General features: G+C 31.7%; 1 protein-coding gene across 1 annotated transcript; it reads right to left on the reverse strand.

The window, feature by feature from the left end:
* Window positions 1–3,675: 3,675 nt before the first annotated feature.
* On the reverse strand, window positions 3,676–7,222 carry LOC110632846 (protein SIEVE ELEMENT OCCLUSION B). The gene is made up of 7 exons (XM_021781193.2): window positions 6,846–7,222; window positions 6,504–6,566; window positions 5,735–6,195; window positions 5,508–5,614; window positions 5,294–5,418; window positions 4,728–5,189; window positions 3,676–4,610 (listed from the first exon to the last, which is right to left on the reverse strand). The coding sequence occupies exons 1-7, from the start codon at window positions 7,059–7,061 to the stop codon at window positions 3,969–3,971; spliced, it is 2,076 nt and encodes a 691-aa protein (XP_021636885.2). The 5' UTR covers window positions 7,062–7,222; the 3' UTR covers window positions 3,676–3,968.
* Between the last annotated feature and the right edge of the window lie 10,375 nt (window positions 7,223–17,597).

The following is a 17,597-nucleotide window of genomic DNA, read 5'->3' on the forward strand; positions in this document are numbered from 1 at the left end:
AGTTATTATTATATAGTTTTATGTTACTTAAGGTGTGATAGCATAATTATAATTTTTTTTTATTTTTAATATATATTTTTTTATTTTTGCGCCTTCGCTCTCTCGGGCGCGCGCCTGCGCCTTGCGCCTTGCGCCTAGGCTCCAAGACACCTTGGCGCCTCAGTGCGCCTTGAGCCTTTGATAACTATGCATACATCCATGCAATCGCATATAATTAATTTTACAATTCCAGAACTAAGTTATTATAACCCAAATAAAAATACAACTATTGGTCCATGCAGAATTCTATATTTAAATAAAAGACAATAAATGCAAATCAAAATATTTTCTATTTAAAACTTGCAGGGAAAGAAAGTAGCTTAATCACAAATAAAGCCACCTATCACCTAAGGAAAAATAGTTGAACAGGGATGAGCGTTTGACTCAGAGAGTAAGATATTGATTTTAAATATAATCTTTATAACTATCTAAATCTAATGCATTCTTTTGTATGGCTCAAACAATTCAACCAATATTCATATAAAAGATAATTTAGAGCACACATGCACCCATGTGTCACATTAATGCATATATGGGAACTGATCCCCTCTATAGCTCTCTTAATCCAATACCTGCTAGCGAAGTCAACTCAAGTTAGACTTTTGCTTAATAATCCAAGTGCAGAGGCCAGCGAGATCAATTCAAAGCCGTGCTCAGCCCGACTTATACATATATAAGAATCGGGTCCCAGCGAGTCAAGCTTTAGCCACGACTACCCATCCTACATATATCCATATCCACACCATACTCACTCCAACACACACACACACACACACACACACACAGAGCTCCAAGTTATCTTAAGGCGACATCCACAAACAAATTTAATAACATGTGTAACAAAGGAGCTTGCCTAGCATTTAACTAATTATATATATACATATAAGTGAATGCATGAACATGCCTTGAATATAAATTAATAATTTTGAAATTACAAATAAAATCAGTATCAAACTCTTAGATTATCTAAGTGTTACTAGGGTGGCTGAGAAGAAGAGGAAGGTTGACTCGGATTACCTAAACAATTATATTCAAAAAAATTATCAATAATAAATCAAAACAAAGAACTAAAGAGTCAAAGACACCATAAATTTATGCCGAAAATCTGGCAGAGTTTCCTCTATGCCTAGGACCTACCTAACCTATAAAACAACTCAACTAACATACCTACCCAACCTATAAAATAACTCAACTAACACTTCTCAATCTAAAAGGTCTCAGGCCTACCTACCCAACCTATAAAACAACTCAACTAACACTTCTCAATCTAAAAGGTCTCAGGCCCACAACATAACAACAACACAATGCCCCTCATGGGCCTGCCAAACCAATCAATTCTCATATAAATACACAATTCAACTATTTAGTTTAAAACTAACATTTTGCAAAAACTATCTAAATTAACCCCAAAAATTCTATAATTATTCTCTGCAGTCCTCAACAATGCCATTCTACTATTGCAATTAGAATTATAATTTTCTAGCTATCCATGAATATTTTATGAATTTTTGTTCTAAACTCAACATTAGATAAAAAGGAGAATTCGGAGTTTGGGTTTATCTACACCAATTCTGACACCTGGAATGTGTCTGGGGCATCTGAAAATGGCGAGAAGCACTGTAATATTGACTGCATTTGAAGTGGGTCCGACAGTCAGTGCGTTCGGCTTGAAATTGCAGTCCTAGTTACTAGTGAAATTTCTTCGAAATGAAAACACTTACACGAAGCCCACAACACCAAGGGTTAGAATATAATTTTTATTTAATTAAAAAGACTCATTAAAAACTGAAAAAATCATCGGCAAGTTTGTAGACTCACCAAATTTTTGGTGTCAGAAAAATTACAAATTAGTATCGTTGCAAAGCTCTCGACGTGTAGGACAAGCTGGCGGTCTTGAATTTTTGATAGGAATTTACGGTTTTATAGAAATCTAGCCCAGAAGTCAAAAAGAGCTAAAATTTTAAGGGCTTGATTCGCACAAACCACTTGATGAAAATTCGTGAAATTGGTGTCTATGGGAAGCTTGTGAAGTGTAGAATAAAAAGGAAACAAGAGCCAGTCTAATTGGTGACCGGAATTGCCAGAAATGGCGAGGGAAGCTCAAAAGTCACGTGCTGGTAAAGAGAGGTTTGGAGCGCGATTTCTTGTTGGAAAAAGGACTATCGGTGGTAGGAAAGGGGATTGGGGGGTGCGCCTGCGAGGGAGAAAGGCTAGGGGGGGTGATAACCGGCGATGGTGGGGAGGGAGGAGAGAGAAAAGAGGTAGATAAGAGAGAGAGTTAGGGCTGCGCGAAAGAGAAAAGAAGAAAAGAAAAAGAAGATCGGTCCGATTCGATAGGTCCCATCCAAATCAATTCGATTCGGCTGGTTCGATTCAAAACACTCGAAATTTAATTTTTACTATGTCCTGAAACCTAAAACGAAGCCCAAAAATTCTGAAAAAATTGAAAAAAACTCAAAAAAATTTATGAAGTCCAAAAATATTTTTAAACTTGTCACGTGGTCTTTAAATTAATTTTTAAAAATCATTGAAATTAATTACCTTAAAAAATAAAAACTCAATTTTAAAAACTCAAAAAATTCAAATTAAAATACCACAATATTTAATACATTAAAATATTAAAATTTACGCATAAAATATTTATTTAAAAATTCGGGAATACTTGAACCTGTCAATAGGTTGAATAAGTATCAACGGGTATATTATTTCTACTTCTTTGTGATAATAGATTAGCAAGATTTCGTTAATTATAAATATCAATTTATCATTAGTCTTATTCTCGTTGAGGTTAATTATCATGGATTTGACCACAGCTGAATGATGAGCAACAATTACGTAGCAACATTAGCTTTCTAGCAAAGTCACGTTCCATCTCTAACAGAGGAGAGGAGTATGACGATTAATCTTTTTAATAAATTTTTGTTAATTGGGATTAATTCGCTGTCAAGCTTCGCGATAGGATACTATTACTCCAACATTTTTTATTTGTCCACTAATTTCGTGGATTTAATGGATATTTTTGAATTAATAATGCATAAATCTAGCTAGCAATTAAGAACTCAAATTAAAAAGCTTGTACAGATGAAAATGCTTTAATTTTGATTGATTTAACACAGAGTGCACAGATATCTTCCAAACCAGAAACCCCACTAAAAGGAATAGAATTCAATACTCTAAACAAAATACTGGAAATGTAAAGCACTCCCATTAATTCAAAAGCAAGAAAATAAAGAAAATACAGAGAAATAAAGATAAAAGTATAATGCAATTGGCCTCTCTTCTTTCTTGATTTTGGCTATTTATATGGTTGGGTGTTTTGTTTTTCGAGTTGATTAGTCCTAGCTCAAAGTTTTTCAGCTTTCTGGCCTCTCTGACATGCGTGACCGTCCTACTTCTCAGTTCACCTTCTACATTGGGACCACTGCAGTCCCCAGGAACAATGGTTTTTTGAAGGAGGGTATCATGAGCTCTACCAAGATTTTCTATTTCATCAAGTGCGTTTCTTTGTGAATCGACTAACGATTCAAGCACCAATGGTTCCTGATGATGGTCCCCAGTCGTCTTCTGACCTAACCCTGGGAAAGAAATATTGAGTCCTTAGCACAAACAGAAGACATGAAAGAGAGAGAGAGAGGCTTATTAACACAACCTTGAAGTTTTATTATAAGAGTTCATGGAGGGATACACTACCATCTACCAAGCCTCAAGTTTTATTATACAACGAATGGAACCGAACACTTATTATTTTTTTTTTTTTCCTGTTGTCTTTATTAAAGAAAAGCAAACTCCACTGCTAGAATTAGCTACCGCAGACAGGAGTCGGATTGTCTAATCTAGACATTATTAGCCACTAAAACAGACAAAATCCTAACAGCATTACAAGAAAATCCAGATGGTCTCCTCCATAACAGGCATATTAGGTTTGGTCTCTACTCACAGCAACGGTAAGTCATCAGGTACTTGCCCATTTTACGGTCGCAGATTGTGCAGGTCATCATCTCATCTGCGATCTCTGCAACATTCGCTGGCAGGACAATGTGGCAGCAATGATTTGGCTTATCTATAAGTTGTTTTTGGATCTGCTGGTTGAGTTCTAGCAGAAAAAACTCACTGCCACCGGCCGCATCCCACCAGCTACTTATGTTTGACAAGACCTGTAAAACAACTTCTCCTGTGGCTTTAGCCATTTTATGCGAGGTTCCTAATTGACCAAACGCAGCCCATCCACTGTAGCTTCCACTGAAGCTAAGCAAAGTTCCCACATCTTTCATGGTATTGTTTACTTTAGGATAGATGCCCTTTCGTAATCCCGAAGAGAAGATGCTTTCCAATCGGGCCCAAAATCGCCAACTGTACGTTTCCTCAACATTCCAGCAGACACCAAGCTTCCTTCCAGTAATGAAATCGAAAATGGCTTTGTTGGTCTGATTGATGGCCTTGCTCTGGCTAACATAAACCAAATCCATGCTCAGCTTAGTGACATCTTTAATCCGATTTATTGCAGTGGTAAACTCCTCAATCCATTTGATGTCTTCTCCTCCGTAAAGGCATATGATTGGGGATGGCATCGTCTGATGCATATAAATATGTATTAGGAAAAGGAAAAAAAAATAAAAAAAAGCTTAAAAAATTTAAAAAGGGCTTATACAATTTAATTTATATAATTGAGATTGCAACAGCGAAATTACCAAATCGACTGTATAAAGGTCATGTATGAGTAGATCTAGGCTCAAGCCATGGTCCTCGCATAGAAATTTCCAGTTTCCATCTGGGTGCAGGCCAATGACGGGCAAAATGCCCGATGCCCACACGAAGTCAAGGGTATAAATGGGTTGTACTTGTCCATTTGGATACAGTGGCACCAGGATGGTTTGCTTTGTGAAATTCCAGAACTCCCTGAAGTATCTAATCACCCCTGGTCTGATGATTGAAGGATGTCGCACGCAGTACCAAGGCATCAGCGATTTCAGGGAAGAAAAATGTTGTTCATATATCTGGTCTGCAACTGGAACCCACACTAATTTATATTGAATCTTCCCATTTTTTTCCAGTTGATCGTACAGTTTAGCAAGAGCCTTAATCTCATCCAAGCAATCAAGGCTAGATATGAGCAGCAACACGTTCTTGCCCTGCAATGCATCAATTTTGACCTGCAGTATTTGATGGAAAGAGAATATATCTCTTGAGCCTCCATTGGTTTCTTAGCGTATAATCTTTTAACTAGCCATGAAAGTATTGAAACTCAAGAACAAACCTCTGTATAAGAATTGCCGATCACAAGGGGTGGCTTACCACCATCCATGGGAAACATGACCTGGAGGATTGCCGTATTGTCCTGGTGGACAGTGTTGAAGAGTTTGATGAGCGAATTGTAAATCTCTGCATATGCCAGCCATGGTGCTTATTTTTCACCCAAGAGAGAAACTAATTTTTGGTTGAGTTGGAAAATCCAAGGGCCAAGTGCTTACCAATTTCTTGTATTAAAGTATCTAATTGATTTTGCAGAAGTATCTGTATGCTGCTTACTTTAGAAGCCAAGACTGACAGTTCCTTGGTCATTGTTCCTATGGTGATCCTGCAATCAAAGTAAATTTCCAATAATTAATGTACCAATAAAAGAAAATAAAATAGTCAATGAAGTTGCTATTTTATATGGAAATTAAAAACTGGATTAAGCAAGCATGCCAGGACTCACTGATTTCTCAACCCAGAAAGCGCAGCAAAATGTCGGGCGCAGGTCACAACACAAAAAACTGCCCAGTAGGCCGATCTTGCAATATCAGTAGCAGTTGATAACGGAGATTTGTAAATTGCAAAATACTCGGAGGACAAGTCATTTAACTGGAGAAGACATTTCGTTACAGTCATTATGGCCTTGATAAGCTCAGTAATTGCTCCAAATAGATGTTGCAATAAGGAAGCGTCTTCCATAATGCCCTGCAGTTGCTTGAGAAGAGCTATGTTCTTGGCAACTGGATTTGGATTTGGATTTGATGCATTGTAAAACTGGGTAAGTAGATAAAATTCGCCATAAATCACAGCAAAAGAAGCAACTGTTATCACAAGCTTCGCGTCCCACGAATAGTTTGGAAGTACTGTTTCAAGCAGCACCATGGTTACTCTATTCGCATCCTTACCAGAGCACTTGCATGCCATCTGCAGATTTGCATATGTTGAAATATATACATGTTCAAAGAGTCTCCGTGGGTGTTATAAAAATAGTAATAATAATGAAGATAAAAAAAAATGTGTAAAGTTCAAGTTTTTTTCTTATGATTAGCTATAGTATTAAAGAAAAGTAATTCCAGAATAACTTGAGCAAATCTGCAGACCAAAACAGAGCAAAGTCTGCAGAGTACAGAGACAATTAATGAATGAAGAACAAATTAATATGAATGATTATGAGATTATGATATTAAAGGCATTAATGGAAGTAGTTTATCATCAGTATCTATGAAAATAACCTCGCAGGAGACTTTGTTTATTATGTCAGCTGCTACTTCAGGCATTCCAAATCCATATGTCCCCTGCAAAAAAGCATTTGCATGTCAATGATCTATTATCCGTTCCTCTAATACGGTGCTATTAATTAGTTTCATGGAAGGCACTTAGTTATCTCGTAGTCGATATATCTGGTTCTCCAATTGCCGTTTAAAAATCTTGTTAGAATAAAACCCGTCTTTTATGTATACAACCAAGAAATCCAAAGCCACTTTCTCATTAGAAAAATTCAGCTATGATCGATTCTTTCAAGGAAAGGCAAAACAAATATAACTTGAGGTGGAAAATTAGAAAATTGAACGTACATTTGGAACATCGGCACTGCTACCCTCGTCATGGGCCAAGATTTTGGCCACAATGCTGAACAGGTGGTAGACATCAACTTTGCGATGATCGGGTTTTTGGGTTTCTAGAACCTTCTTGATTATTGCATCATCATCGGAGTGCAAGTAGTTGGGTGTCGGAGCCGAAGGTTGATCTGGAGTCATTATTACCCCGTTCGGAAGGTGTATAAATGTCATATTTGGGAGTACTTCGTGAAGGCGAAAAGGTGACGATTACTTTTTTGTAATTGTTATGCTGAAAGGAGAGTTTAGTATGAAAGGGACAGAGTATCAGGAAAGTAGAAGGGAGAAGTATGAGATTTCTAATATGAATCTTCAAATATGGCTTCCCTGCAGATGAGTTCATGCATTCTACACCTTTTTATAGGCTTCAAGAAAGACGGAGAGGGAAGAGAGCTGTGCCTAGGTCTCATTATTAGTTAAAGATAGGTAGCTTCCTAGTGAGTGCAAAGTCTCAAGTTGGTGATAATATATAAATTCAAGTCCTATCCCTCCACGTTTATAAAACAAAAGGGCAAAATTCTCTCTTAAATCTTTAAAAAAATTGTGTAATAGTGATTTAAGTTTTGATTAGGTTTAGCTTATGAAAATCAACTTATAAACATTTAAAATTTTAAGCAATTATATATTTAGTTAAAGTACTTATGAATAGCTGATAAGCAGTTGATGTGTTTAGTAAAAAATAGCTTCTAAGTACATTTATTATTAAAATGACTAAAAAAATATTAAATGAGATTTATGATAAAATTTTAAAAATTAAATAAGGTAAATATAGTAAAATACTTTGTCAAATTAGCTTATTAGCATCAATATGAAAAGCTGGATCATCAACTTACTTTTATAAACTTAAAAATTGTTATGAACAAATAGATTTAACCAGCTTATAAGTTAAGACAAACATTCATTCAAAGTTTTAAACTTTTTAAAATAATGCAATAAAGCCCAAATTTCTTAAATTTTGAACAAAAGTGACCAAAAATTAATCACGTGACTATGTAGGCTAATTATTAGATACACTCGGAGTACTAAAAAATTGTGTTCCTCCTCTCACAGAAAAGTAGACCATTCCTATAATATAGAGAGTGGATCCCACATGATTATGAGAGAAGGTGCATATGCACCGGGTGCACCTAATAAATTATCGACCATGTAATAGAAAATGTTTACCAAAGTTTAATTTGGATGTCAAGGGAGAATGAGAATAAGGAGAAATTAGAGCCTCGAATTCACGGCGTTCATACTCGTAATTACTTTGATACAAAAAATCCAGGCCGTAGTCATTTCATCTCTCATCAGACACATTTTCTAATCTAGTTAAGCCATTATTCTAAGGGAAAGAATGTTTGTTTGAGGATGAGAACAGTGATAAACTATTGTGACTAGAAAATCTTCGCTTGCTAGAGGGCTTCTTCTTCCTCTATCAATATGAGGTGCGAAAGGAGGTATAGAATCATAATTGCCATTTCCTGGAGGCTAGTCACACGTGGACTGAGTAATGGGTCAACACTTGGAAGGCATATTCTAAGGCTTACTAAAAAATACTGCACCTCTGCTCGCATAAATTCAGTTTCTCAATAAATTATGAAGATGAGATTCACATGAATGTGAATGATAATGCACATGCATTAAGAGTAATGCACATGCGTTAAGAGTACCCAATAATTTTCCCACCAAGAGGGCCTTCATCAAGAAAATCCTTAGACCCTCTTTGCTTGTGGCAATGCCATCTGTTGATTTATACTGAAGAATGGTTTGATCAACGGCATGATCTATCCCTAAACGGATTATAGCTTGAAGATCCAGCTATCTAAAGTCTTTCATTAGCGAAAATTCAATAGCCATTTTCAATGGTGGGTTAGGGTAGTCTGTTTCAATGATTTTCCACCTTCTTGTTCTTCCTTGACATCTCCATCAAAATAAGCCAACCATTTTAATGATAGAGTAGATTTTGAGGTTAAATTTAGTGTTTTGTTGATAAAAAAGAAATGAAATCTGAATTCTTTTTGATGTTTGGTCGAAGCAACTGAATTTTTGCAAATTTTTTGATAAATTTAATTTATTTGTTCAATGCGCATAAAATGGATATTATACAAATATTATATATGGGGTATTTTTATTTATTTCAAAAATGGAAAGTTTACTTTGTTAGTTTGGACTTTAATGAGTTATTTTAAAAAGCTTAAGAGTTTAAATGACTCAAACTATTGAATTTTTTTTTTAAAGATTTAAATAAATCTTTTACAAAGAAAAAGAAAAAAGCTAAAACCCTTTGACAGTGATTGAGGTCCTATATTTACACTACTTAAATCAAGAGAAATTATTGGCTTAGACCTGATCCTATATTTTAATTTTAAAAATTTTAGCGCAGCAATTACTTAATTTGGTCCTGTTTATCATCATCATCATAATAGGTGATGAAAGAATTCAAATCTAAAAAACCCTAGCCAACTTATTCTCTAAACTCTTTTTCTTCTCTTTCTTTCTTTCCTTTGTGAGTTTTTTAAGATGGCCGGTAAGTATATTTTCTCCTGTGGTTAACCTCTCCATTTTTCTTATTTTTTTATGCTTTTCCTAATAATATCTAGATTTATATCCTTTTGGAACAAATTTATATTTATCTTTAGTATATTATTATGAACTGAGTTTTGTCTCATTTTTTGAAGGATTTGGTGTCTCTTCTTAAAGATTTGGTATTTCTTCCATTGCGATGACTATTTCCTCCATTGCAAGGATATACTTTTCTTTTTATTATGAAATTATAACGTGCTTTATTTTATTGTTTAGGTAGGAGTGCAACGATAAAAATTACAAATCTTTTCTTCACGAGAATATTAAAATTTGCTGATTTTTAGATCAGGTTCATAAAAAGACCGTGAAGTCAAATAGTGATAAATTACTATTGAATAGAGTATACTTTCCGTCGAATGGTCAAATCAAATATTTTATCAATATAATCTAGGGTTTCAAATTAAGGTAATTGCTATTATATTTTGTATAATTGATTTATCTTAAATTTTTTTATATAAAATTATAACAATATAAAATTTATACCTCGATTCTGTATTGTCTCTATTTAATAAAAGTTTTATCTTTTATTTTCTAAAAAAAATTCGACTATAAATTTCTGTAATTCATCACCTTTGTGTTCTTATTGTTATTATTATGGTTGCATTTATTTTGGGTAAAATATTCTTTTTATATTTTTAAGTGTTTAGAGTAAAAAAATATCATTGCGGTATTCTATTATTCTAATTTTTTTTGTTAAATCCACGTGTCCATTGCTTGATGTGTCTGTCAAGTCAAATTGTAAAGTTAATGTGAACAGGGAAGATGAGTTGTTCGTCAAATTGAGGAAAAAATATATATATATATATATATGCAAACGCTAGCACCCTCCCCTTTCCCCGGGTCTCCCTCTAGATTATTTAATAAAATTTTACATCCACGAGTTGATTTTTTTAATAAAATAATTAATTATAAAAAAATTTATTAATTGAATAAAAAAATTAATATAAAAAATATATATATAATACTTTTTTTTATAAGAGATAGATCATAATCATAAAATATATCACACATGCATATATATGATTTTACGTTTCACACTGTAGATCTATAGTATGTTTTCTATTAAAATAAAAAGTTAAATATTTTTACTAATTGATAATTATATTCAGATATTTTAATTTTAAGCAACGTATTTTTAATCTCTAAAATTGAGAGTAATTATAGTTAAAGCTTTAAAATTAATTTAAAAAATTTTAAATTTTATTCACTTAAAATAGTGATTGATAATAAAATAGAAGTTAAAAAATAATTTATGATCAATATATTTTATTATGGTGAGCAAAATTAATTCTATTTTATTCCCATATTAAAGATTAAGAAATAAGAATGTAATTGTGAATCAGCAAAAAATATTTTATTTTTTATATCCAACTGAAAATTAAAATAATATTCTCAAATTTCTTCGAAAATCTCATCACTCACTAGAATGGTATAGCGTGATCAATTTTCTTTTCTCCAATCACTATAAATTAATTTCTTATTAGTTCAGATATCAACCGCTGATTCACAAGTGTTAATATTATATTTTATTTTTAATAAATTATATAAAAATATATAATTAAAATAAAAATTTATAATTTTAAAATTATAAATTATGCAAAGTAAAATACAATTCAAAAATTGTGAAGCAAAATTATAATTTATTAAATATATATATAGTTATTTTTTTTATTATATTCGTCTTAAAATTTCTAAAAAATCCACATAAGGTCATGTGCCTTAGCTCATGAATGACACTTGTCATTCTCCAATCATGATCTCATTAAACCTTGCATTTTATCAGCATCATCATTGTGGAAATCATTCGAGTGTTCATTTTTTTAATTTTTAATTTAAAAAATATATTTTTAAAAAATACGTTTTAAATATTATTATAAAATTATTTGAAAATATTTTATTATTTTAATATTTTTATAACTAAATTATATTAAATTTGATTTTAATATTTTTAATTAATATATTTAACCATGTTATTTTCCTATAATAATTTAGAATGACTTCTAAATAAAATAAAATAAATTCAGTCTTCCTATAGAATAGAAGTCTCCTTAATGTGCTAATATATTTATTTAGTTTAACACCCTTTCTGGCCATGTGCTCTCTTGACTATTATTATTATTATTATTATTATTATTATTATTATTATTATTATTATTATTATTGTACTATTGATCCTATAGAGATCGTGTTATGTTATGTCCTTTAGTTTCAGTATTTGGATAAGATAATTGTGTTTAGGATTGAATATAAAAATTAATAATTCTATCGAGTTAGAATTGGGGTGAGATTTTATACATTAAATAGTTATTATTTACATTTATTTAAATAAAAATTGATTAAATATAAATATTTAAAAATCTTAGGATATAAAAAATAAGATTTAAATATTTTTATAAGTTATTGAATTTATGGAAATAGAAATTTTTTAAAAAATGTTCTATATAAATTATTGATTAAATATATAAAATTAAATAAATTCAAATAATGTTCCAATAGTGATAATCGAATTTGAGGTCAGTATCAATAATTTAAGATGAATTTTAATTATTTTAGGAAATTTTAAATAATTAAATTGTTTAAATTTAGTTAGACTGATTTTAGCAAGTATTTTATCTTTGTCGTCTCTAATTAAAATCATCAAAATGAATATAACTACTAAAAAAATATTGAAAAAAAAAAACTCAAATGGGAAATATGACAATATTTTACCAAATAATGGAAATTTGTATAATGTTTAAAATCAATTTTAATTTATTTGTGATGAGTTCAAATAATTAAATTATTCGATCGAATCCAATTATGATAATTTTCATAGGTAATTTTTATAGTTATGAATTATGATCTCTAATTAGAATTAACAAAATCTTAATAAATAAAATAAGATAATATGATATAATATATCATTTATTTATTATTTAATACAATGATATAAAATAAAATGTTTATAAATATATCTTTCAAATTTTATAGATATAAAATATTACATGTAAATTATGAATTTTAAATTATTGCGTATATTTAAGAATTTATCTATTAAATTTGATTGACCTAATTGTACTCTTTATATTTTTTAAGAGTGGAGGGTTTTAGGTTAAAATATAGAAGGGAAGATATTATAATTCATAAATGTCTAATATAGCATAAATTTTATTCATAAAAATTTCATAAATTTATAATTTTAAGGAATGGAGGATCATGTAAAAAGGAAAGGTAAGTGAAAAGGTTTTGTATTTTTAAAATTTTTTGTTTTAATATTAAATAATTTATAAAATTATTCAAATGTAATTAATAGTTTTTTGGAATTTGATAAAAAAATATTATATAATATTATGAAAATATTATTAAAATGATAGTAATAAGAAAGTCTTTATTTTAGCAGATAAGCTTATAAGTTTTACAAATAAATATGTCTATTTATTTAAAATATTTTTTAGACTTATAAGCTCAGTTTACAAGTTAAAAAAAAATAAGTTGGAAGATTAGCTTTTTATAATGGTACTTATAAGTCATACTTATAAATTATTTTAACTAAATATTTTATTATATTACTCTTATTTAATTTTTAAAATTTCAGTATATATCTCATTTAATATCATTTTTAGTAATTTTAACAAGTAATTTACTTATAAACTACTTTTTACCAAACGTGTTAACTAATCCACTATTTATATAATTACTTTTAATTTTAAATACTTATAAATTTATATTATTTTAATTAAAACTTATAACCACTAAATACTTATAAATTAATTTTTATAAGTTAAATCAATTACATAAATACTATTGAAAATGAAATTTTCGCGAACACATGAGATTTGCTCAATATAATATGGGGAACGCTAAAGTGTAAAACTATAAGGTCATGTGCCTTTGCTTGTGAATGACACTTCTCGTTCTCAAATCATGACCTCACTAAGTTTGCATTTTATCAGCATGCATCGATGTGGAAATTATTTAATTGGTGTGAAGATAACATTTGGGTATTTTATACATATGTGGTATTTATTAATATATATGTTTCGTTTCACATTGACATTCAGATAGAAAGTTTTTTTTTAATTATTTTTTAATATTACTAAAAGAATATTTGAAATTACTTACTATTTCTATAATTAAAATATATTAAATTTAATTTTAAATTTGTAATTAATATATTTAACTATGTGTTTTTTCAATGATAATTTTAATATTAATATTGGAGAGAACCATAATATAATTTAAAATTGATGAGTATTTAGAATGGCTCTTAAAAATAATAAATAAAATCAGTCTTTCTACAGAATTCTTTAATGTCCTTAAAAAATGAACTAATAAACATAAGGAGTAATTATATAATACTACCGTGATTTCATGTGGTCGGATTCGATATAGTTACATAACGTAATTGTGTTTAGGATAATTTTAAATTTAAAACTAATATATCTATTGAGTTAGATCATTGGGGTGAGATTTTCTACTTTAAATAATTATTATTTAAATTCATTTATATAAAAATTAATTAAACATAAACATTCATATAATAATATTTAAATAGGAAAGATGGCAATATTTTACCAAATAATGGAAATTTTTGATATCAAAACACCCTTGAATACACACACATATTAGAAAATTGAGACAAAAAAAAAAAAAAAAAAAAGAATACAAGATTTTTGTGTGATTGAGCAAGCTTTTTGCTTATGTTTACGGATAGCTACATTTTTAGTATTGAAAGGAGAGTATCATGGTCCTATTTATATATACACTTACTCTTGTAAAAATAGGGTTTCTTATACGAACACATTAAATAAGTCTAGGTGACATTCAAGCTATTATAATCAAATTTAGGACGAATAACGGTAGTTTAAAATGAATTTTAATTGATTTGCGATCGGTTTGGTTAATAAAATTATTTTATTAAATTTAGTTATGGTGATTTTTATAGGTACTTTGTAGCTATTATTCTTAATTAGAATTAACAAATATTATAGTTATAAAGCTAAAAGAATAACTTAAAAGAGATAAGAATGTTGAAAAATAAGTAGAATCTCTATAATTTCATTTCTTTTAAATATATCAATATCAACATCAATCATAAGACTTTTATATATTTATAAGCATACATAAAGATAGTAGGAATGAATTCACATAAATAGATGAAATGAATATGTTTGTGAGTTGAAGAATATGAAATTCCTTGCACTGTGTTTGCAAAACCAAGAAGAAATCCCATTATAAGAAACAGCCTCAACATCATCAAGCACCTCCCAGAAGATTTGGCAGAAGAACGGGGAAAAGATCTTTTAGATATTTCAAACGACGGCAAGGTATCTGCGGGAAAAAGGGACATTATGCAAAAAACTGTCCTAACAATCCTAACAAAGCTGTCAAACTTCTTTAGTACATTCGCCAGTCCTTGCACATTTCATTACACAATGATGAAGATGTTGAGTCCTTGTTCTCTGAACAAGACAATCCGGATTAAGTCCAGATCAAGACGTATCTCTGGAGTTCATAGAGAATGAAGAGTCCAGTTCTTCAACCTCAAAGACTGAAGAGCACTTTTCCTCCTATCTGGCCCAGAATATCTAATCTCCACCAATTGTTCATAGTTCTGATTCCATTACCACTCCATTGGTGAATATCCAGATCCGGGCCAGTAAGTATGACCAGCCCATTAAGGTCATTGGATTTTTAGACACTGGGGCTCACAAGTCTATGGTGAATCTGGCCATTTTGCCCCCTGAGGCTTGGGCCCAACATAATGAATATTTCAAGGCTACAGATGGAAAGATCTTTAAAACCAGCCTTATCTCAAAAAGCCCTATTGGGATACAATTCTTCCCTAACTGTGTTCTTTGGTCCAGAATTATTGGTTCTAATCTTCCTGACAAAGATCTTCTTATCGGATTTGATCTATACCAGTAGGCCAAACACCTTAAAATCCTTCCCAATGGATTGAAGTACAAATGACAATTCCAGCCTTTCACCTCCATTCCCAAACTCTTCACTCTCACTGATGTCATTCCTCAATTTCAAGAAAACAAGGATCTTCTCTTAAGATCTTGTGCTGATTCTCACTCTGAGTTCCATCATTCTCATCCATTATGGAAAAATATGGCATTCTATGTTCATCTTCCTTTCAAACTCAATGAAGATGTGAACCTAACCAAAGCAACCCATCCGGGTATGAGTCCTACTGATTTCCTTCTAGCCAAAGAAGAATGTAAGCAACTCCTACAACAAGGCTTAATTGAGCCCACGAGCTCACCTTGGGCTTATCAAGCTTTCTATGTAGAAAAAAGATTAGAGAAACTCAGAGGAAAAAAGAGGTTGGTAATGGATTATAAACCTCTTAATCATTTTCTCCAAGACATCAAATTTCCTCTGCCTAAACCAGAAGCCCTTTTTACCCAACTTCACAAAGCCCATTGGTTCTCAAAGTTTGACTTGAAAGTAGGATTTTGGAAAGTAGGGGTCCATCCTGCTGACCGACCCAAAACTGCCTTTTGTATACCCACAGCCCAATTCCAATGGACTGTTCTTCCTTTCAGCCTTAAAACAGTCCCATCCTTGTTCCAAAACACTATGACTACAATCTTCACCCCTATCCTTCACAGTGCACTTACCTACATTGACGATATCCTGTTGTTTTCAAAAAATGAACATGGTCATCAAAATCTCCTCTCCACTTTCCAAACTTTGGTCCAGACACATGGAATCATGCTTTCAAAAAAGAAGAGTTCTTTGGCCCAAAAAGAAATTGATTTTCTTGGGATGCATTTCTTTGATGGAAAATATCAGCCTGGCCCACACATTGCAGCAGAATTATTGAGATTCCCTGACAAAGACTTGTCATTCAAACAGATTCAACAATTCTTGGGAATTATCAATTACATTAGGAAATTCATTCTTCATGTTGTAAAAGACACTAGCCAGTTATCAAAAATGTTGAAAAAATCTGCCCCACCTTGGGGACTAAAACAGACGGCTGCAATTAAAAGGTTAAAAGGAGTGGCATAGAATCCGCCACTACTGAAGATTACCAGTACTGGTAATAGGATTCTCCAAACAGATGCCAGCAATACTCACTGGAGAGCTATTCTCCTTGAAGAAATCAATGGTGAAAAATTCTTGTGTGGTCATGCTAGTGGCCAATTCACTGAAGCACAAAAGCACTACCACTCTGTCTACAAGGAGATATTTGCTATCAAAAATGAAATTAAGAAATTTGAATTCCATCTGATTGGGTATCACTTCACTATCATTATGGACAGTTCATCTTTTCCAAATATCATGGATTTCAAAAATAAATCCTTGCCAGAGCCACAACTGTTAAAACTCAAGGACTGGTTCTCTAAATATAAATTCTCAGTACAGAACATCAAAGGAAGGCATAACCTCTTACCAGACCTTCTTTCTCAACCAAAACCAGCCCAACTTCTCTATTCATCTTTTTCCTTCCCATTAATCCAAATGGCCTCCTCCTCTTCAAATACACCTAACTACTTAATCCCTCCTGCAGATAGTTTTCCTCCTGGAAGTTCCTCTACTATGACTCCTGCATAGCTCAAAGCTTATGCAAGAGATCATCTCTTTCACTTCCAAAGTGCCAGAAATGTTCTTAGGCAAATAATTCCCTCAGAATTCTTTTTCCAGCCTAATTTTCCTTTTCTGAACTGTATTAGCATCCATCCTGAAATGGAGTTAATCCTAGAAGAACTCTGGTTTCTTTGGTGTTTCACTTTCCTCTACTCAGTAGCCCTTGAATTTCTTATCCTAAACCTTTACCAATATGTCTAGAACCACCAATCCAGAACTCTCCTCTCAAGGTTCCTTGAATGGTTTAAGCCCATCTCTACATGGTCTTACAACCTTCGCCAGATCATAGAAAGACAAGGAATTGAAACCAGATCCATGTTCCAACAAAGCAATACCAGAGCCTTATTCATCTTTCATAGGCCTTTCTTCAAATGGCCTGACGGGCTTTTATGGACCCAAAACACTTCTTATGACTGGAGAATTTACACTGGAACTATCACAGATAAAGGGGCTATGAGCCCATTAAGAAGACAGCTAGCCCAGCATCTTTGTGAAATAAATAATTTTGTTCATACATCGGATACTCGACTCTTGACCTACACCTTGGGACCACCATCCACTCCA

The sequence above is a fragment of the Hevea brasiliensis genome, chromosome 10 (genome assembly GCF_030052815.1).
Source record: "Hevea brasiliensis isolate MT/VB/25A 57/8 chromosome 10, ASM3005281v1, whole genome shotgun sequence".
Lineage (NCBI taxonomy): Eukaryota > Viridiplantae > Streptophyta > Magnoliopsida > Malpighiales > Euphorbiaceae > Hevea > Hevea brasiliensis.